At 44.5% G+C, this 22,203-nt stretch overlaps 1 protein-coding gene across 1 annotated transcript in view; it reads left to right on the forward strand.

Moving 5' to 3' along the window:
• Positions 1-22,203, forward strand: part of LOC311141703 (collagen alpha-1(XXVII) chain B-like) — a 148,877-nt gene that overhangs the window by 92,307 nt on the left and 34,367 nt on the right. The window contains 16 exon segments of the mRNA XM_084177123.1: positions 1,409-1,433; positions 1,436-1,452; positions 2,112-2,165; positions 2,308-2,352; positions 2,854-2,907; positions 3,025-3,078; positions 3,172-3,225; positions 3,319-3,372; positions 3,954-4,007; positions 4,204-4,248; positions 6,280-6,333; positions 6,722-6,766; positions 7,068-7,121; positions 11,231-11,284; positions 14,650-14,703; positions 17,837-17,890. Of these exon segments, the coding sequence (XP_084033249.1) occupies positions 1,409-1,433; positions 1,436-1,452; positions 2,112-2,165; positions 2,308-2,352; positions 2,854-2,907; positions 3,025-3,078; positions 3,172-3,225; positions 3,319-3,372; positions 3,954-4,007; positions 4,204-4,248; positions 6,280-6,333; positions 6,722-6,766; positions 7,068-7,121; positions 11,231-11,284; positions 14,650-14,703; positions 17,837-17,890 (771 nt within the window).

Raw genomic sequence — 22,203 nt, forward strand, 5'->3', positions numbered from 1 at the left:
CCTCTTTCAGTCTCTCTTCTGACAGCAACTCCATGGCAGTGTATGTCGTAGGGCACCAGAGCTTGATGACTCTTTCCCTGCAGTGTGGCCGGGCTGGTGCCTGATGACCTCTTCCTTCAGCTCCTGTAGCTCTCTCTGTAGGTCTTGCAAGTGGCTGTTGTTGACAGTGATGGCCAGCATCTCTCCCAGGCGACACACTTACATTCTGAGGGCCTGGTTGTCCTCCTCCAGTTCTCTCGTGGCTGACTGTAGCTCCCTGATCTCACTAGGCTGCTGTTTCCACTGAGTCACCAGGCTGATCTCCTCCTCTGTCGGCTCTTGACTGCCTCTGCTCTGGCAGGTCAATGATTTCTCCCTGAACTCAGAAAAGTCTCTTTCTAGAACAGATAGACTTTCTGAGAGATTTGATGTGGGAGGAGAGTCTTAGAGAGACGAGTCTGCTGTCAGGGCTTGGACGGGTGGTCTTCTCCTGGATGTTGATCTGTGGAGAGGCTGCTTGCTCCTTTGTGTCTTCTCTTAGGGACTAGAACTCTTCCTGGAACTTCCTTAGGCTGCTTTGGCTAGATCATGATGGTGCCGTTATGATAGACGTTAATGGTGAGGCAGGGGCAGTTTGTCCTCATTGATTGTTATCTGTCTGCCTTTTCCATGTTTTGGGTATTTCATGCACAGCAGGGTGCCAGGCTGAGGGGCTCTCAGTATGAAATAAGATATTTATTGTGGTTTTCTTCCCTTATAGTATTGAGAAGTCTCGGGTGACTCTCTCATTATTTTACTTTTAACGTTTTTCTTTGCCTTTAAAGAGAATACATCTGTATGGTACATAATCTCCATTTTGAAATTCTCTTTCTTCTTTTGAAAAAGGTTTCTTCCAAGCTTTTTCAGCTTTTTTCGGCTTTGTTTTTATTTCAGTTCACAGATCAAGTATCTCTCTCTCTCTCGACCTGGAGAGGATGTGGGCATGGCACGTATCAGTGGGGTAGTTACCGGGGACAACAAGCCCCTCTCTGTGTGTCGCGCCAGCCCCCCTTTCATTAGCCTGGCCTGACCCACGAGATGGGAGCTGGAGATTACACAAGCGGGGGGGGGGGGACAACACACACATACATTCTGAGATCTAGGGTCTCTCCCCCTCCTACTCCCAGAAGCGTAAGGAACACTGTGCCTCTCTTCTGCCTGTGTTTGTTTGGAATAGAGCCTATAACCTTAGAAATTCTCTCTCTCTCTCTCTCTCTCTCTCTCTCTCTCTCTCTCTCTCTCTCTCTCTCTCTCTCTCTCTCTCTCTCTCTCTCTCTCTCTCTCTCTCTCTCTCTCTCTCTCTCTCTCTCTCTCTCTCTCTCTCTCTCTCTCTCTCTCTCTCTCTCTCTCTCTCTCTCTCTCTCTCTCTCTCTCTCTCTCTCTCTCTTAGGGCGAGCTGGGAGCCCCTGGTCCTAATGAGTTCCCGGCCTCATTGTGAGTATAAAAACCCATGTGGCATGTGCACTCTTAGAAAAAAGGGTTCCAGAAAGGTTATTCGGATGTCCCCATATGAGAACCCTTTTTTTCTTTACAGGTAGAACCTTTTGGGTTCCATGTAGAACCGTCTGTGGAGGGTTCTACATGCAGAGTGTCCTAGAGAGTGCAATGGAGCAGAGAGTGAAGGTGCACACTCTTAGAAAAAAAGGAGCTATCTAAAACCTAAAAGGGTTCTTCGGCTGTCCCCATAGGAGAACCCTTTGAAGAACCATTGTTGGTTCCAGGTAGAACCCTTTTTTGGTTCCAGCTAGACATTTTGTGGTTCCGTGTAGAACCCTCTGTGCTTCTAGATAGCACCTTTTTTTCTAAGTGTGCACCTTCAGTCTCTGCTCCACTGTAATCTCTAGGACACTGATTGGTTTGGGGATGCCTGATTATAGTTTGTCTTGTTGCAGTCTTGTTGGTGATAAACAGAGCTAAATATATGTCCCAAATGTTGCCATTAAGAACATAGAGCAAGAGCATTACTCCATCATTCAACTTAACTACTGTATACATATGTTAGGAATGTGCATGACATAATTGTCCTACAGCTGTAGGGCTGCATTTCCGTCTACAGTGTTCTAAGTGTGTGTTCTGTGTGTTGTTGGTGGCAGGGAGACATGGGTCCTGTAGGGATGATGGGTTTGCCAGGACCATGTGGACTCAAGGTAACTGACCTACTGCTTTACTCACGTCTACTGTACATGCTGTTACAAAATGTTGTAAATGTAATACAATGCAGGAGGTGTCATAATTTCTCTCGGGGCAACACCAGGCCTGTTTGCTCATCTGTGATTGGTTAAATTTCAGGGGGTACCAGGAAACCCAGGGGAACCAGGACTGAAAGGTGATAAGGTGATCTGAATACCTCATTATTAGCCTACTGTATGTAAATAAACCATGCTATCAGATCAAATTATGCATGCAATATAGTCTCGTCCACTACCTGGCTCTCTGGGGATGAGGTTACATGCGCTAAAACTACAGACATCTCTAGCAATCTGATTCAGGAACAGTTTAAAGACTTTCCCAAGCCTACACGATGACACTCATCATCAATCACTGCAAATTTAAAGCATGGGCTTGCTATGTGCTCCATGTATCACACATATGTATAAGGTACTGAGAAATATGTGCTTTTCTTAGTAAAAGTGCAGACATACACATGCTGTACTCAGCCAATAACAACGGCAGATGTGCAGTGTTCCTATGCAGTCGACAGGTCACCAGATGACAGCCTACTGGCCATACTGAATCTGCCCGACAGCTGGCTATAGTACTCATCAATAGAGATGAGGATTTATAGTGTACATTTGTTAGTGTATTCTTAACCTTCTAACCTGTCTCACTCTTCAGGGTGAAGTTGGTCTTCCAGGAGAGCAAGGAGAGAATGGATTCCAAGGTGACAAGGTATTTCACTCCGCTACCACCTGACAGATGGTGCTGATGTTTGTCGTTTGAGTCTTTGTGTCTGGGGTTTAACTGTGGATAACTTATTTTCACAGAAATGCTCTCATTGTTTTACAGGGTATCCAGGGTTCACCTGGGTTGCCAGGCATTCAAGGGAAACCAGGGCCACAGGTGAGTCCATTAACCTTTATAGAGACCTATCTGTGTACCTGGGACTATGTAAAGTATACTACTAGGTTATCACTTTTGAAATCTCTCTCCTAGGGGGTGAACGGTGACCAAGGACCTGATGGTATACCTGGCCCTCCCGGCCAAGAGGTAAGGATCTGTGTGTGGGTGGAAAGATTACACATGACCTATATTATCTTCATGTGATGGATTATATTCAACCTGTTCTCTGGTTGTCCTCAGGGATTCCCAGGAGACATCGGCCCACCAGGTCACAATGGCCCTGAAGGCCCAAAGGTCAGTTTACAGGCACTATTTTTCTGCATATCTAGTAATGCACCATTGTCTTATGTCAGATGGTGCGAAGATTCCATCTTCACATAGTTCATGGCAATGCGGTCGGTTAGAATGACAGCATCTGTCGGAAAACAATGGTTGTGTACTTAGCATCTTCATTTGGCATAGTCGGCTGGATCAAGCACTTCTATGAGCAATAATAATAATAATAATAATATGCCATTTAGCAGACGCTTTTATCCAAAGCGACTTACAGTCATGCGTGCATACATTTTTGTGTATGGGTGGTCCCGGGGATCGAACCCACTACCTTGGCGTTACAAGCGCCGTGCTCTACCAGCTGAGCTACAGAGGACCACAATAGTAGCCCTTAGTGTTGAGAAGTGGTCTGGGAGGTTCAGTTGGTTTTTAGTGAATACCAAGAACAGCGGTTGGCAAGGAGCAGGCACATGGACCATGGAGGCCTTTTCTGGGGACCGTGGTGACTGCTGGGGACCAGTCCTGTTTTATTGCCAATGGTGCATCATGGACAGCAACATGGGGTCCTTACACAATCTAACATTCTGTATCATTCTCCTCAGGGGAAGCCAGGGAACAGAGGTTTACCAGGGCCTAGAGGAACAGCTGGACTAGAGGTGGGATTGTCTTTAGTGTACTGTATTTACTAAACATGTCAAGATCTAGTCTTATTTTGGCTATGTATGTAGTATGTATGTAAGAGATAAGACAGAAATCTGGCATTGTCACATAGGCCAGTGATAATACAAAGTGTTTTTTATGCACAGTACTTTTGTCCCTGTCTTGACCCTCTGTTTCCATATTGTTTTCCAGGGTGATGAGGGGCCACTGGGACCACCTGGGCCAACAGGACCGGAGGTGAGTGCTGATTGGACAGCACAAAACCAAAACAAGGAAATCCGAAAACACAATATGGGTCACTCAGCACATGAAAACCCCCAAATGTCCACCTCCACCATCCAAAAGCCTGTTTCATAACAATGACACTTCAGAGTGGGAGGCAATTTGCTGCAGTCCATGTTTAAATCCAGCTGAATCACTATGATCTGGTTAGCTATATACCAGCAGCCCTTGGCTAGCTTTCAGTCTATTGTGCAGAAAATCTATTTTGATAGATGGCTCACTGCTTATTGTGCATTTGTGGCACCGGTTTGGTCAGTAAAATTGCTGTGCTCTGCCACATCTCCACATGGTGCTCATCTATAATACAAAAACAACACCATTGGATGAGATGGGATTATAAAAAACAAAGCTTTATGGTTTTAAACCAATGAAAATAAAGCCACTCATTTATGTACCTAGTCAGTTATCCCAGTTAGAGAATTATGATTTATTTGAAATAAGAAACCGTCCAAATATCTGCTTCCTGCATTCATTTTTTAAGTTGTTGCTTTCAGAACACAGCCATTTTGCTAAACACTGATAGTAAATGTCAAGCCTTCATTAAAATACTGAACAATTTATTTAAAATAACATCAGTTGGAATGGCTGTTAATAACTCTCCAGTCTCTCTTGCCTAATATTTTGTGAGCTTGTTAAGTCAAACTCCTCCAATGTAGACAGATAGATTCCCCATTCCTTACTCTAAATAATCATGAACATCTGGATATAAATGAGGATAGACTCTCTCTTCCTCTTCTCCTAGATCCATTAAGCTAGGTCTGAAAGCCAAACCTCTGATTGTGTCAGTCAGTGTATGCATCCCAAATGGCACCCTATTCCCTATAAAGTGCACTACTTTTGACCAGGGGTGGCCCTATATAGGGAATAGGGTGCCATTTGGGACGCAGACAGTAGCCTTGGATTCCACTGTACTGCATCTTCCTGCAGAGACATCCAATTTGCATCCATCACAGCCTGAATAAAGAGTTAGTCTGGAGTCACCCCAAGTTCATACTCATACATCTGAGTAAGCACATTAAAGAACAGAGGATTCCTAACTGCCATCTCCAAAAGACGGAAACCACAACTAACTGAATATACTAATTCAATATTACACACAACACATTTGATCCCATTATATTTGAAAGGCCCAGTGCAGTCAACATTTAGTTTTTCCTGTGTAGCTGATGAAACTAACACTCTAACAGTGTGAAAAAATGTGATCAGTGTTATTCCCTGATAGTTGCTGGTTGAAAATACAATACAGGACCTACTAATCAGCAGTTTTCTTTTTTAATGCGGTATGACTTGCGGTACTCGCTTACAAACTGTGGATGGAAAGAAACCTAGTTCGTAAAGTACTTCATTGTTACCCAGAAATGAGTTCATATTAATATAAAAATGTCTGCATTGGGCCTTTAATACTGTAATGCATTAGGGAACTTTGATGCTGAATTTGTTCAGCTTCAAAGTTTCCTAATGCTGATGGATTCTATTGTTGATGTATTTATGAGTCATTGAAGAATATAGAGTGGGATAGTGATGTTTCAATTCTCTGCCAGGAAAAAGACTTACGCAAAAACCCTACAAAAGTATCACAGATTGTTTTGCACATTAAACTTTGACAATAGCAGAAGACATTCCACCAAATTTGTGTAAAAGCTGAGTGCTTTAATGGTGCTCTTAATGTTTTCTTATCAACATATGGATATTCTCCCCCACCCCCTCAACAATCTTTACTCTGCCTCCACCCCAATGGACATTCATTTATTAATCACTGCTACAGTTGTTATGATGTATATAGTGCTATTTCTATTTAGATTGTTGTTTTTTTATTACCATTTTCATTATTTTATTTCACTGTGTCCTGCATGTTGGAGCTCGGAGCCTAAGATTTTCACTGTACCCTGCTATCACACCTGCAACCCTGTACCTGTGACTATTAAACACTCTGAATCTGAATCTGATGAAGTACTGTACTATGGTTCATGTTTGTTTTCTGTTCAGGGCAGACCTGGAAGGCAGGGATTCCCGGGGGAAACAGGTCCCGAAGGATTGAAGGTCAGATCCTATTAACATGATGCACCATTCAACTGGCTGAGTCTCTCTCTCTCTCTCTCTCTCTCTCTCTCTCTCTCTCTCTCTCTCTCTCTCTCTCTCTCTCCATCCACCTGAGTCTATCACTATCACTGTTATCTGTCATTAAACATGGTCTCCCCTGCTCTCTCACTCTGCCTGTTTCTCTTTTTCTCTCTCTGCCTGTTTCTCTCTTTCTCTCTTTCTGTCTCTCTTTCTCCCAACCTGTAAAGTCTTATTTAACTGTGTGTACATTTGATGTTAATTTTCTACTACCAGGGGGACTGGCCTCTAACCACATTCTCTCTGGCTGATCTGAACTTTTAAAAAGTCTGAATCTGTTAATGAATGCTAATTCAGTCTTCTGCTATAGGGCGAGACTGGAATAACTGGAGAGGTCGGAAAGCTTGGAGAGAGGGTAAAGGCTTCTCTCTCTCTCTGTTTGTTTACTTTACTCTGTGTGTGTGTGTACTGTGTACTCTGGGGGCAGTATATTTAGCATATGAGCTCTCTCTCTCTCTCTCTCTCTCTCTCTCTCTCTCTCTCTCTCTCTCTCTCTCTCTCTCTCTCTCTCTCTCTCTCTCTCTCTCTCTCTCTCTCTCTCTCTCTCTCTCTGTGTGAGTGTTTCTGTTTGTGTTTTTCTTTTGCCCCACCGCTCCGAAGGTAATGGTGTAAGTACAGGACTTTGATTGTGTCTTTTCCTGTGTTGCTCTCTTCAGGGGCTCGTGGGTTTCATCGGTTCTATTGGGGAGACAGGCCTCGCAGGAGAAAAGGTTAGATGTGTATCTTTACGTTAGACATTACAGGAAAACTTCTCATGTCATATATCTTATGTTGTCATATTAAAAGAGACACTGATTCATATATGTTATAGTTCTACTTTCCCAGCTGGCAAAGCTGGTTGAAATGACGTTATTACAAACAGTTGTAATCTGGTTCTTATTAAGTAATTTCAACCAGTTTTGCCTGCTGGGATTGCTTCCTGTTGATGTCTTGTGATATACAGTGCTTTCAGAAAGTATTCACACCCCTTGACTTTTTCCACATTTTGTTACATTGAGATTTTTTTGGTCACTGGCCTAGACACAATACCCCATAATGTCAAAGTGGAATTGTGTTTTTAGAAATGTTTACACATTTATTACAAATTAAAAGCTGAAAAAAGTATTCAACCCCTTTATTATGGCAAGCCTAAATAAGTTCAGGAGTACAAATTTGCTTAACTATTCACCTAATAAGTTGCATGGACTGTGCAATAATAGTGTTAAAAATGATTAAAAACAGACATTGAATATCCCTTTGAGCATAGTGAAGTTATTCATTACACTTTGGATGGTGTATCAATACACCCAGTCACTACAAAGATACAGGCATCCTTCCTTCCTAACTCAGTTGCCGGAGAGGAAGGAAACCACTCAGGGATTTCGCCATAAGGCCAATGTTGATTTTAAAACAGTTACATCGTTTAATGGCTGTGATAGGAGATAACTGAGGATGGATCAACAGCATTGTAGTTTCTCCACAATACTAACCTGACAGAGTAAAAAGAAGAAACCTGTACAGAATAAAGATATTCCAAAACATGCATCCTGTTTGCAACAAGGCACTAAAGTAAAACTGCAATAAATGTGGCAAAGAAAGAATTGAACCTGAATACTAAACGTTATATTTGGGGCAAATCCAACACCACACATCCTTAAGTATAACTCTTCATATTTTCAAGGATGGTGGTGGCTGCATAATGTTATGGCTATGCTTGTCATCGGCAAGGACTAGGGAGTTTTTTTTGTTTAAAAATAAACGGAATATAGCTATGCACAGGCTAAATCTTAGCGGAAAACCTGGTTCAGTCTGCTTTCCAACAGACACTGGGAGACAAATTCACCTTTCAGCAGAACATTAACCTAAAATACAAGGCCAAATATACACTGGAGTTCCTTACCAAGATGACATTGAATGTTCCTGAGTGGCCTAGTTACAGTTTTGACTTAAATCGGCTTCAAGATGGCGTATTGAATACACAGCGGTACAAATCACCTCAAAATAAAAACATAATATTCAATATCAGTAAGTTAGACTAAATATTAACATTTCATATATTTGAGGGTAATAACATTCAATCTGGATAATAACACAAAACAAATTATAAGGCTAGAGAAATATATAGACAAATATTACAACAACACGCAACACCCAAACATAGATAAGATCTTGCTACCATGGAAAGGTAAATACCTGTCTATTTGTGGAAAAATCACCCTGATGAACTCTTTAGTATTATCCCAGTCTACCTATTTGCTTATGGTCTTGCCTACGCCTAGTGAACAGTTTTTTAAATTATATGAGAAAACCGTATTCCATTTTATTTTGTACGGCAAGCCAGACAAAATTAAATGGGCCTATTTATATAATGAATATGAATTCGAAGGACAGAAATTATTAAATATTAAAGCATTAGACCTATCACTAAAAGCTTTAGTCATACAAAAGTTATACTTAAATCTGAACTGGTTCTCTAGCAAATTAGTAAGATTGTCTCACCCAATGTTCAAGAATGGCCTTTTTCCCTTTATTCAGATTACAACCTCTCACTTTCAGTTATTTGAAAAGAAAATAATCTCCCAAATATCACTATTTCTAAAACAAGCCATAGAAAGTTGGTTGCAATTTCAATTTAATCCTCCAGAAACGACAGAACAAATAATGCAACCAATATTGTGGTTAAACTCAAATATACTAATTGATTAAAAAAAACGTTTTTTTTTTGACAAAATGTTTAAAAAAGGTATAATCTTCGTAAATGATATCATCGGTAGGACTGGTGGAGTTATGTCGCACATGGAGCTAACAAAAACATATGGAAATGTCAAATCACATTCCCAGCGTGTCAGAAGTTTACATACACTCAATTAGTATTTGGTACCATTGCCTTTAAATTGTTTAACTTGGGTCAAATGTTTCGGGTAGCCTTCCACAAGCTTCCCACAATAAGTTGTCAGGTTTGTAGGCCTCCTTGCTCGCACATGCTTTTTCAGTTCTGCCCACACATTTTCTATAGGATTGAGGTCAGGGCTTTGTGATGGCCACTCCAATACCTTGACTTTGTTGTCCTTAAGCCATTTTGCCACAACTTTGGAAGTATGCTTGGGGTCATTGTCCATTTGGAAGACCCATTTGCGACCAAGCTTTAACTTCCTGACTGATGTCTTGAGATGTTGCTTCAATATATCCACATATTTTTCCTTCCTCATGATGCCATCTATTTTGTGAAGTGCACCAGTCCCTCCTGCAGCAACGCACCCCCACAGCATGATGCTGCCACCCCCGTGCTTCACGGTTGGGATGGTGTTCTTCGGCTTGCAAGTAACCCCCTTTTTCCTCCAAACATAACGATGGTCATTATGGCCAGAGGACATTTCTCCTAAAAGTACAATATTTGTCCCCATGTGCAGTTGCAAACCGTAGTCTGGCTTTTTTATGGCGGTTTCGGAGCAGTGGCTTCTTCCTTGCTGAGCGGCCTATCAGGTTATGTCGATATAGAACTCGGTTTACTGTGGATATAGATACTTTTGCACTTGTTTCCTCCAGCATCCTCACAAGGTCCTTTGCTGTTGTTCTGGGATTGATTTGCACTTTTCGCACCAAAGTACGTTCATCTCTAGGAGACAGAACGCGTCTCCTTCCTGAGCGGTATGACAGCTGCGTGGTCCCATGGTGTTTATACTTGCGTACTATTGTTTGTACAGATGTACGTGGTACCTTCAGGCGTTTGGAAATAGCTCCCAATAATGAACCAGACTTGTGGAGGTCTACAATTTATTTTCTGAGGTCTTGGCTGATTCCTTTTGATTTTCCCATGATGTCAAGCAAAGAGGCACTGAGTTTGAAGGTAGGCCTTGAAATACATCCACAGGTACACCTCCAATTGACTCAAATTATGTCAATTAGCCTATCAGAAGCTTCTAAAGCCATGACATCATTTCCTGGAATTTTCCAAGCTGTTTAAAGGCACAGTCAACTTAGTGTATGTAAACTTCTGACCCACTGGAATTGTGATACAGTGAATTATAAGTGAAATAATCTGTCTGTAAACAATTGTTGGAAAAATGACTTGTGTCATGCACAAAGTAGTTGTCCTAACCGACTTGCCAAAACTCTAGTTTGTTAACAAGAAATTTGTGGAGTGGTTGAAAAACTATTTTTAATGACTCCAACCTAAGTGTATGTAAACTTCCGACTTCATATATATATATATATTTGCGAGAGAAAAAAAACATATGGGGCATTGGAAGTGATGCAGACAATTACATTGATGGAAGTTACAATCTATCTGCAATATTAAAGCTGATCTACCCCCTAAAAAAAAATTAAGAAAAAAACTTGACAGAGCTTCAACAGTTTTAAAAAGAATAATGTGCTAATATTGTACAATTCAGGCGTTCAAAGATCTTAGAGACTTATCCAGAAAGACTCACAGCTGTAATCTCTGCCAAAGATTATTCTAACATATATTGACTCACGGGTGTGGATACTTATGTAAATTAGATATTTATTTATTTCATTTTCAATACATTTGCTAAAAATTCTAAAAACATGTTTTCACTTTGTCATTTTGGGCTATTGTGTGTAGATGGGTGAGAAAAAAACAATATTTAATCCATTTTGAATTCAGGCTGTAACACAACAAAATGTTGAATAAGTCAAGGGGTATGAATACATTCTGAAGGCACTGTCACTATTACCCTGGGTTTCCCCTGACCTTGTGACCTGACTAGGACTAACTCCAGGCCCAGAGTTTTTCTAGTCAGGTCATGTGTTCAGGAAAAACTCCTGGCCTTATCTATGTGAAACAGGGTCTTTATAGTTATGTTTGTTTTCCCAGGGGGACCGTGGGGAGATGGGCTTGCCTGGACCGCCAGGGGAAAAGGGGGCGATGGTAAGGAGTAAGTCTGGACCCCGTCTCTCTTCCCAGGGGCATTCAACTCTATATGGGTAGGGTAATGTTCCATGTGGGGGTCTAGGATTAGGGGGTAGGACAGGGTGTCATGTGGGGGCTTGGAGATGAGGAATGGGGTACTAAGATAGGTATCATTCTGTTTGAAAAGAGCTATGTATTGAGCTTGTATATCTTGTATGAAATTACGTTTTTGTTAGGTCATACTTGCCGACTTCATGTTGAGATGAACTGTAGCGAGAATAGTATTTATGTTGGATCTAAGTGTGCAGAAGTTTCCAAATAAGTTATTTTTATATCTCCTCTCAATACTCTATACTCTACTCCCGAGTGGCGCAGTGGTCTAAGAGATCCTGGTTCGAATCCAGGCTCTGTCGTAGCCGGCCGTGACCGGGAGACCCATGGGGCGGCGCACAATTGGCCCAGCGTTGTCTAGGGTAGGGGAGGGAATGGCCGGCAGGGATGTAGCTCAGTTGGTAGAGCATGGCGTTTGGAACGCCAGGGTTGTGGGTTCGATTCCCACGGGGGTATGAAAAATAGTATTAAAAAAAAGGATGCACTCACTAACTGTAAGTCACTCTGGATAAGAGCGTCTGCTAAATGACTAAAATGTAAATATAATACAAGCCTCTCAACTCAATACCCAGTATGGTAACTGCAGACACATTTGCTTACACAGCAGAAAGACAGCTGGAGGTGCCATATTGTTTTAATCTTCCGGTAACTGCCAGAATAATGGAAACACTTGAGTATATGAGCGATACAAAGCATATTGAAAGCAGGGTCTTCCACACAGGTGTGGTTCCTGAGTTAATTAAAAGCAATTAACATCCCATCATGCTTAGGGTCATGTCTAAAAATGTTGGGCTGGCCATTATTTTGACTACCATGGCTATGCCCCCATAGTATAACAATGTCCCCAGCCACAGGGCACGATTGGTCACTGAATGGTTTGATGAGTCACCAGATCTCAACCCAATTTAACACTTATGGGATATTCTGGGGCGGTGCCGGAGACAGCGTTTTCCACCACCATCAACAAAACATCAAATGATGGAATTTCTCGTGGAAGAATGGTGTCGCATCCCTCCAATAGAGTTCCAGACACTTGTAGAATCTATGCCAAGGCGCATTGAAGCTGTTCTGGCTCGTGGTGGCCCAAGCCCTATTAAAACACTTTATGTTGGTGTTTCCTTTATTTTGGCAATTACTTGTACAGTCGTGGTCAAAAGTTTTGAGAATGACACAAGTATTGGTCTTCACAAATTTGCTGCTTCAGTGTTTTTAGATATTTTTGTCAGATGTTTCTATGGTATACTGAAGTATAATTACAAGCATTCCATAAGTGTCAAAGGCTTTTATTGACAATTACATGCAGTTTATGCAAAGAGTCAATATTTGCAGTGTTGACCCTTCTTTTTCAAGACCTCTGCAATCCGCCCTGGCATGCTGTCAATTAACTTCTGGGCCACATCCTGACTGATGGCAGCCCATTCTTGCATAATCAATGCTTGGAGTTTGTCAGAATTTGTGGGTTTTTGTTTGTCCACCCACCTCTTGAGGATTGACCACAAGTTCTCAATGGGATTAAGGTCTGGGGAGTTTCCTGGCCATGGACCCAAAATTTCGATGAGCCACTTAGTTATCACTTTTGCCTAATGGCAAGGCGCTCCATCATGCTGGAAAAGGCATTGTTCGTCACCAAACTTTTCTTGGATGGTTGGGAGAAGTTGCTCTCGGAGGGTATTTTGGTACCATTCTTTATTCATGGCTGTGTTCTTAGGCAAAATTGTGAGTGAGCCCACTCCCTTGGCTGAGAAGCAACCCCACACATGAATGGTCTCAGGATGCTTTACTGTTGGCATGACACAGGACTGATGGTAGCGCTCACCTTGTCTTCTCCGGACAAGCTTTTTTCCGGATGCCCCAAACAATCGGAAAGGGGATTCATCAGAGAAAATGACTTTACCCCAGTCCTCAGCAGTCCAATCCCTGTACCTTTTGCAGAATATCAGTCTGTCCCTGATGTTTTTCCTGGAGAGAAGTGGCTTCCTCGCTGCCCTTCTTGACACCAGGCCATCCTCCAAAAGTCTTCGCCTCACTGTGCGTGCAGATGCACTCACACCTGCCTGCTGCCATTCCTGAGCAAGCTCTGCACTGGTGGTGCCCCGGTCCCGCAGCTGAATCAACTTTAGGAGACGGTCCTGGCGCTTGCTGGACTTTCTTGGGCGCCCTGATGCCTTCTTCACAACAATTGAACCTCTCTCCTTGAAGTTCTTGATAATCCGATAAATGGTTGATTTAGGTGCAATCTTACTAGCAGCAATATCCTTGCCTGTGAAGCCCTTTTTGTGCAAAGCAATGATGACCGCACGTGTTTCCTTGCAGGTAACCAGAGGAAGAACAATGATTTCAAGCACCACCCTCCTTTTAATGCTTCCAGTATGTTATTCTAGCTCAATCAGCATGACAGAGTGATCTCCAGCCTCGTCCTCGTCAACACTCTCACCTGTGTTAACGAGAGAATCACTGACATGATGTCAGCTGGTCCTTTTGTGGCAGGGCTGAAATGCAGTGGAAATGTTTTTTGGGGATTAAGTTCATTTTCATGGCAAAGAGGGACTTTGCAATTAATTGCAATTCATCTGATCACTCTTCATAACATTCTGGAGTATATGCAAATTGACATCATAAAAACTGAGGCAGCAGACTTTGTGAAAATTAATATTTGTGTAATTCTCAAAACTTTTGACCACGACTGTACATATCTTCACAACATATTCTTTCGGATGGGACATTAAACGGGTGTCCTAACTCTCTGAGGTCACTAAAGATCCCATGGCACTTATCGTAAGAGTAGGGATGTTAACCCCGGTGTCCTGGCTAAATTCCCAATCTGGCCCACATACCATCATGGCCAACTAATCATCCCCAGCTTCCAATTGGCTCATTCATCCCCCCTCCTATCCCCTGTAACTATTCCCCACGTTGTTGCTGTAAATGAGAATGTGTTCTCAGTCAATTTACCTGGTAAAATAAGGGTAGAAAATGTTTTTTACTCAAGCTGTTTATTGTATGACAACAAACATAATGATACAGCTATTGAGGAGAACTACAGTAGGCCAGATACAGTATGACTCAGTAGCTAAACTAACAAACTGTCCAGTCAGCCACATCATGCAGGCTAAGAATAGATACATTACATCTAAATTGCTGAACAGACAACATATTGTCAATAGTCACCAGTTCATTTTCAGTATTATTTAGAGTATGTAAAAAAGGGGTTAAATGGGTTTGAAGTATGATGGAAGTCTTCATGGTGTTGTATTGTTCTGTCTGTCTGTCAGGGTCATCCTGGAACTCCTGGAGAGTGTGGCCCCTCTGGACCTCTAGGGATACCAGTAAGTAAAACCTGCTCACTTTACCTTTGTAGGGGTTTCCCGGACACAGATTAAGCCTAATCCTGGACTAAAAACACTTTCAATTGAGATTTTTTTTTGTCCATGAAGTAGTCTTAAACTGGGTCTTTGAAACCGGCCCATAAGGTTTGGTACCATTTTAAACGTCCTGTTCTGTCACGCCCTGGCTCTGGGGACACTGTTATGTTGAGCCAGGGTGTGTAGATCTATGTTCCCTATTTCTATGTTGGCCTGAGTGACTCCCAATCAGAGGCAACGAGTGTCAGCTGTTTGCTGGTTGTCTCTGATTGGGAGCCATATTTAAACTGTCGGTTTTTCCTTTGTTTTTGTGGGTTCATGTTTCCACTGTCTTGGTTGTTGCCAGACGTATTGTGCATTTTGCTCGGTTGAGCTGTTCCTCCATAGTTTGGAGTGTTTTCGTCGCACCTGTTTGTGCGCGCGTATTTGTTTCGCCTGCGTGCGGAGTTTCGCCTTCGGGCTATCTAGTGTTGGTACTGTGAGTATTTTCACTAAAGTCTTTGGAATATACTTCTGCGTCCTGCGCCTGATTCCACCACCACACCCACCTACTACATCCTTGACAGAAGAACCCACCAAAACTGGACCAAGCAGCGGGAAGAGGAGAGAGGAAGGACCTGGGATCAGTGGAGTAGGAGTCTCGACTGGGCCCCGCTAAGTGAAGAGAAGAGAGGCTGGTCTATGGAGCAATGGATTAAGAGTCTCGACTGGGCCAAGCCAAGTGAAGAGCAGAGAGGTTGGACTTTGAAGCAGTGGGGTGAGAGTCTGGCGAGAACTAGGGAGGCCTGGTCCACGGGGAGGAGAGAACCCCAGAAAATCTTTAGGGGGGGGCTCACGACGTGGACGACGGGGCAGCAGGAGGCCGCGATGGAGCGGTCCAGTGGGTGTGCAGAGGAGGCCGCCAGGTTAAGGGGGCCACTGGTCACAGAGGAGTGGGAAAGTGTGGAGGCACGGCGAGAGGTACTGGGGTGTGTTACCAGTCCGGTCCGGCCCGTTCCTGATCCCTGCGTAGGGCCAGTGGTGTGTGTCCCCAGTACGGTCCGGCCTGTTCCTGTTCCTCGCATCGAGCCTGTGGTGCGTGTCGTCAGCCCGGCCCGGCCTGTTCCTGCTCCCCGCACCGAGCCTATGGTGCGCGTCGCCAGCCCGGCCCGGCCTGTTCCTGCTCCCCGCACCGAGCCTATGGTGCGCGTCGCCAGCCCGGTCCGGCCTGTTCCTGCTCCCCACACCAGGCCGATGGTGCGCATCGCCAGCCCAGCCCGGCCTGTTCCTGCTCCCCGCACCGAGCCTATGGTGCGCGTCGCCAGCCCGGCCCGGCCTGTTCCTGCTCCCCGCACCAAGCCAATGGTGCGCGTCGCCAGCCCGGCCCGGCCTGTTCCTGCTCCCCGCACCAAGTCTGTGGTGCGTTTCGTCAGCCCGGTCCGGCCAGTTGCTACTCCACGCACCAAGCCAGGGGTGCGCATCATCAGCCCGGTCCGGTCCATTCCTGCTCCACGCACCAAGCCAGGGGTGTGTATCGTCAGCCCGGTCCGGCCAGTTGCTACTCCACGCACCAAGCCAGGGGTGCGCATCGTCAGCCCGGTCCGGTCCGTTCCTGTTCCACGCACCAAGCCAGGGGTGCGTGTCGTCAGTCCGGCTCCGGCCAGCGGGGCCAGACCGGACCAGGGGTACTTTGGGGGGTTGGAGAGGGAGTGGGGATCGGGCCCAGAGCCGGATCCGCCGCCAAGGCGGAGTGCCCACCCGGTCCCTCCCCTGTGGTATTTAGTTGGCTCGGTCGGAGTCCGCGCCTTTAGGGGGGGGTACTGTCACGCCCTGGCTCTGGGGACACTGTTATGTTGAGCCAGGGTGTGTAGATCTATGTTCCCTATTTCTATGTTGGCCTGAGTGACTCCCAATCAGAGGCAACGAGTGTCAGCTGTTTGCTGGTTGTCTCTGATTGGGAGCCATATTTAAACTGTCGGTTTTTCCTTTGTTTTTGTGGGTTCTTGTTTCAAGTTGGTTGAGTTTGACCGTGAACTGTCACGTTACCGTCTTTGTTGTTTTGATCGCGTTTCGCTCAATAAAGAGTATGTTTGCCTGCAACGCTGCGCCTTGGTCCTCATCTGTTCCCGACGATCGTGACATGTTCCCTGTAGCTTTACAAGAACAAACCCCATTACACCAATACTACTCTAAAATACCATCCTTTGTCATTTGGCATTGGATACTGCATGGCAGAATGAACTCAGAAGCAAGGCATCACTGCTGTAAACAAAAAATGAGTCACAAACTGAATGAGACTTCAAGTTAGAACTTGTGTCATATTTGGCACAACAGCTTGGCATAGAGTGAGTGTAGTTTATTAAAGTGTCTTTCAAGGTCAGACTAGAATTCTAAGCCTAATACCCATTCTGGTTCCTCAAAGGTCTGTTGCCTTCCTTGTTTGGAATCCAGCTACGTAAACATAACCAATAAAGGTCTGTAAGGAGGCCCACATAGTTACACCGCTAAAACCATTTACTCTTCGCTCATTTGGAGACCAAAGACAGAGTTGTTCACACAAGGGGCGGTTGGGAGAAATTCCCCCTAGCACATACCTCTGTTGATGTTGATGGGGAGTGAGAGTGACAGTCAGTCACTCAAACAGGCAGCTGTAAACTTTTCTTTAGTACCTCTGGCTAAAGCTAATGCGGCTCCCACCCTTTGCTTTTATAGCATGTCTACATGTCTCTAGTCTCTTTACGCCGTGCACTGACATCACACAAGTTGTGGCAAGACATGCTGGACTGTCTCAGAGCTGCTTTAGCAAACTGCACAGAAGACAGCAGGCGAGTACTTTACTGTAAAAGGTGGAAAATGCCCTTCGACTTCTTCTGACCAGGTGTTCTTTGAAAATTACATGCTTCAGCTCAATAGGATCTCTTGTACAGGCATGACTGAACACATGTCCTTCAAGTGCATGATCTCAGCTCTTTGGCCATGATAGGGGATGAATGACATTCACTAGCATCCTGGAGACCCAATCCCAGTCTCATTAGTCAGTCCTACAACTCGTCTCAGTGAGTGTGGTGACGTTATTGCCTTCCGTCATATAATGTGTTGTATGTTCTTCCGCCTGTAGGGCCAAGCCGGATCAAGGGGTCTCGGTGGGATCAGAGGACCCAAAGGCAGGAGGGTAAGGAATAAGGTTTCCTCTTTAAGCGTCTTTTCTTTCTGCTATGAATTGTTATGGATTGTTTTGAACTTGCTGTGTAACACAAGGTGGCATTGATGTAGATCAGTGGTCACCAACCTTTTCTGAGCCAAGATCACTTTCACAGTCAAAAAGCAAGCGAAATCTACCGCTCAGATTTTGATTTAACATGACTTAAAAAATTTAACATTAACCTAATAAAAACAGTTCTGTAGGAATGAGGTTTGGGCAGTAGGTCTAATACATTATCACAGCATATTGGCTATATGCCTGGCCTGTCAATATTGTTATTTCTCCGACCATATTATATTTCAAAACTTGAGCTTTGATAACAAAATAGATCAGTTGGTGTAGCACTTGCGAGGCACTGCGGAGCATAAATTGAAATAATTTGTTTTTGTATTTTACTGGACTGATGGTATCTGCATCTGATGGTGATGGTGCTTTCAAGACAACTGGGAACTCAAAACATGATGTCAGTGATCTTCAGGTCGGAAAGTCGGAGCTCTAGAAATGCCAGAGTTTACAACTTGGAATTCCGAGTTGGATGACTGTTCAAAACGATTTTACCTAGTCGAATCTCGTTATTTCCGAGTTCTCAGTTGGATGACTTTATCCTATCCCAGGTATTCTTTAAAAAGGTGGAGTTTCAAGTGTCTCCGGAAGGTGGTGAGTGACTCCGCTGTCCTGGCGTCGTGAGGGAGCTTGTTCCACCATTGGGGTGCCAGAGCAGCAAACAGTTTTGACTGGGCTGAGCGGGAACTGTGCTTCCGCAGAGGTAGGGGAGGCAGCAGGCCAGAGGTGGATGAACGTAGTGCCCTCGTTTGGGTGTAGGGACTGATCAGAGCCTGAAGGTACGGAGGTGCCATTCCCCTCACAGCTCCGTAGGCAAGCACCATGGTCTTGTAGCAGATGCGAGCTTCAACTGGAAGCCAGTGGAGTGTGCGGAGGAGCGGGGTGACGTGAGAGAACTTGGGAAGGTCGAACACCAGACGGGCTGCAGCGTTCTGGATGAGTTGTAGGGGTTTAATGGCACAGGCAGGGAGCCCAGCCAACAGCGAGTTGCAGTAATCCAGACGGGAGATGACAAGTGCCTGGATTAGGACCTGTGCTGCTTCCTGTGTAAGGCAGGGTCGTACTCTGCGAATGTTGTAGAGCATGAACCTACAGGATCGGGTCACCGCCTTGATGTTAGCGGAGAACAACAGGGTGTTGTCCAGGGTCACGCCAAGGCTCTTTGCACTCTGGGAGGAGGACACAACGGAGTTGTCAACCGTGATGGCGAGATCATGGAACGGGCAGTCCTTCCCCGGGAGGAAGAGCAGCTCCGTCTTGCCGAGGTTCAGCTTGAGGTGGTGATCCGTCATCCACACTGATATGTCTGCCAGACATGCAGAGATGCGATTCGCCACCTGGTTATCAGAAGGCGGAAAGGAGAAGATTAATTGTGTGTCGTCTGCGTAGCAATGATAGGAAAGGCCATGTGAGGATATGACAGAGCCAAGTGACTTGGTGTATAGCGAGAATAGGAGAGGGCCTAGAACTGAGCCCTGGGGGACACCAGTGGTGAGAGCACGTGGTGCGGAGACAGATTCTCGCCACGCCACTTGGTAGGAGCGACCTGTCAGGTAGGACGCAATCCAAGAGTGAGCCGCGCCGGAGAAATCCCAACTCGGAGAGGGTGGAGAGGAGGATCTGATGGTTCACAGTATCAAAGGCAGCAGATAGGTCTAGAAGGACGAGAGCAGAGGAGAGAGAGTTAGCTTTAGCAGTGCGGAGAGCCTCCGTGACACAGAGAAGAGCAGTCTCAGTTGAATGACCAGTCTTGAAACCTGACTGGTTAGGATCAAGAAGGTCATTCTGAGAGAGATAGCAAGAAAGTTGGCTAAAGACGGCACGCTCAAGAGTTTTGGAGAGAAAAGAAAGAATTTATTGCACTGTAGGACTGCTCAACTGCATGATTGATCTCTCTAATATGCTTAAGTGGTATAATTTGCGGAATATTATTTAATAATTTTGCATAACTTGTTTAATATTCTAAGCAATCACAGATTTAATATTTAATAAGCTATAATAGCAGTTCATTATAAAAGGGTATACAAAAATAAACCATAGAAGATCAATGCAATTAAACTCAGATCATGCACATTAAGCGATGGAAAATACCCCTCAGCGTCTTCTGTTGGGAAGATGACCAAAGGCCTCCTATGCCTACTGAGATTAATGTACAACATTATCACCAGCTGGTTCTGGGGCAGAGATTCATTAGTAGTGAAACAATCCTATCTTACAGTATATAGACCAGTATTCAGAAAGTACCTCAAATATAGATTTACCCTGTCAGACAGTGAAATCCTTTAGATCATCAAAGCACCACCAACAAAGCTCTGCAATGACTCCAGCAGCCAGTACCACAACAGCCTGGGAAGAGAGATGATAGATTCAGTATGTGTCTGAGAAAGAACGATGAGAGAAGGAAACAATCATATCTTATATAGAGCACGGAAGTACCACCAACAAAGATCTGCCCTGACTCAGACCCTGCCAGATAGTACCACAGCAGGGAGAGAGATGAGACATACCGTTTATGTCTGAGAGAAGGATAGTAAGAGCACTTCTTCAACAACAGATAGTACTGTTTACTCTATAGCATCACTCCAAGTCCTCCTATGTTAAGTGTGTGTACTGGCGTATGTTGAGGTTGAACAGACGAAGCCAGTGAGGCTTAAATTAGGTTAGAGAGGAACAAGTAGATTATACATTCAGCTCTGTCGTTGACTCTAACCGCCTCTGGCGTGAGTTATCTTCATGACTTCAATCCTCAAGGGATGCATTTTGTTGAATCCTATGTGTGCAATTACCAAGCACATGTTGGCCACCTTGAATCTTTGACCTCAACCATACATCCAGTCTCTAAGACCAAGAGCCGTAGCATTCACAGAGATGCAAATGAACGAGGGACACAGTCCAGCAGTAACACATGGTCTGGTTGACTAGATACGATGCAGAACGAATCATGGCATTCCCTGCTAGTGGAGAGAATTGCCCAGTGTAGTGAGGGAAGGATCGTCAGCGTCATGATCATCTCTGCTCCAAAAGAAACAGGACTGGCCATTTCCCATCAATCAATTGTATTTTTAAAGCCCTATTTATATCAGCAGTTGTCACGAAGTGCTTATACAGAAGTGCTTATAAAATCCCAGAGAGCAAGCAATGCAGATGTAGAAGCACGGTGGCTAGGAAAAATTCCCTAGAAGGGCAGAAACCTAGGAAGAAACCTAGAGAGGAATCAGGCTCTGACGGGTGGCCAGTCCTCTTCTGGCTGTGCTGGGTGGAGATTATAAGAGTACACGGCCATTAAGGCTAGACCGTTCTTCAAGATGTTAAAATATTCATACATGACCAGCAGGGTCAAATAATAATCACAGTGGTTATAGAGGGTGCAACAGGTCAGCACCTCAGGAGTAAATGTCAGTTTACTTTTCATAGCCGAGCATTCAGAGGTCGAGACAGCAGGTGTGCGAGAGAGAGAGAGAGAGATAGAGAGAGAGAGAGAGAGAGAGAGAGAGAGAGAGAGAGAGAGAGAGAGAGAGAGAGAGAGAGAGAGAGAGAGAGAGAGAGAGAGAGAGGGTCGAAACAGCAGGTCCGGGAAAAGGTAACACGACCGGTGAAAAGGTTAGGATTCCATAGCCGCAGCCAGAACAGCAGCACGAAGGTGGACTGGGGATGGGGACAGCCAGGCGTCGTCAGGCCAGGTAGTCCTGAGGGCTCAGGTCCTCCGGGAGAGGAGAGAGAGAGAGAGATGGGAGAACTCAGCAAACTGAATGACTCTATTCACATTCTTGTCTGTTCCTGTGTCATGGAATACAGTACCCTCATCAGATCGCTGAAATGTCTCTGGGGATATCAGGGCTGTCCTAGCAGTACTATCTACTCCGAGCCCGATTCACTGTTGGATATGGCTCTTAGACCTCCTATTTCCCCTGTGGTTATCCATCCAACAACTTTTCCAAGTTTCAGAATAGTATCTAATCTCCTATGTACTCATGCTAGATGCCTGAAGCACATGGATAGCATTTCTTAAATTCTTTATCAAAATGGATAGGAATTTGTGAAACCGTTCAATTATATTATACGTTTTTCCACAGTGATCCTAGTATGGAGCCGTATAGGCATTCACATCTAATTGGTAGGGTCAAATGGAAAGGTCATGGCAGGATTAGTCAGCAGTCAGATGGAAAGGTCATGACAGGATTAGTCAGCAGTAAGACTCTAGTCTTGTAAAGGTCATGGGT

This window comes from Coregonus lavaretus, assembly GCF_964263955.1.
Source record: "Coregonus lavaretus genome assembly, chromosome: 14".
Lineage (NCBI taxonomy): Eukaryota > Metazoa > Chordata > Actinopteri > Salmoniformes > Salmonidae > Coregonus > Coregonus lavaretus.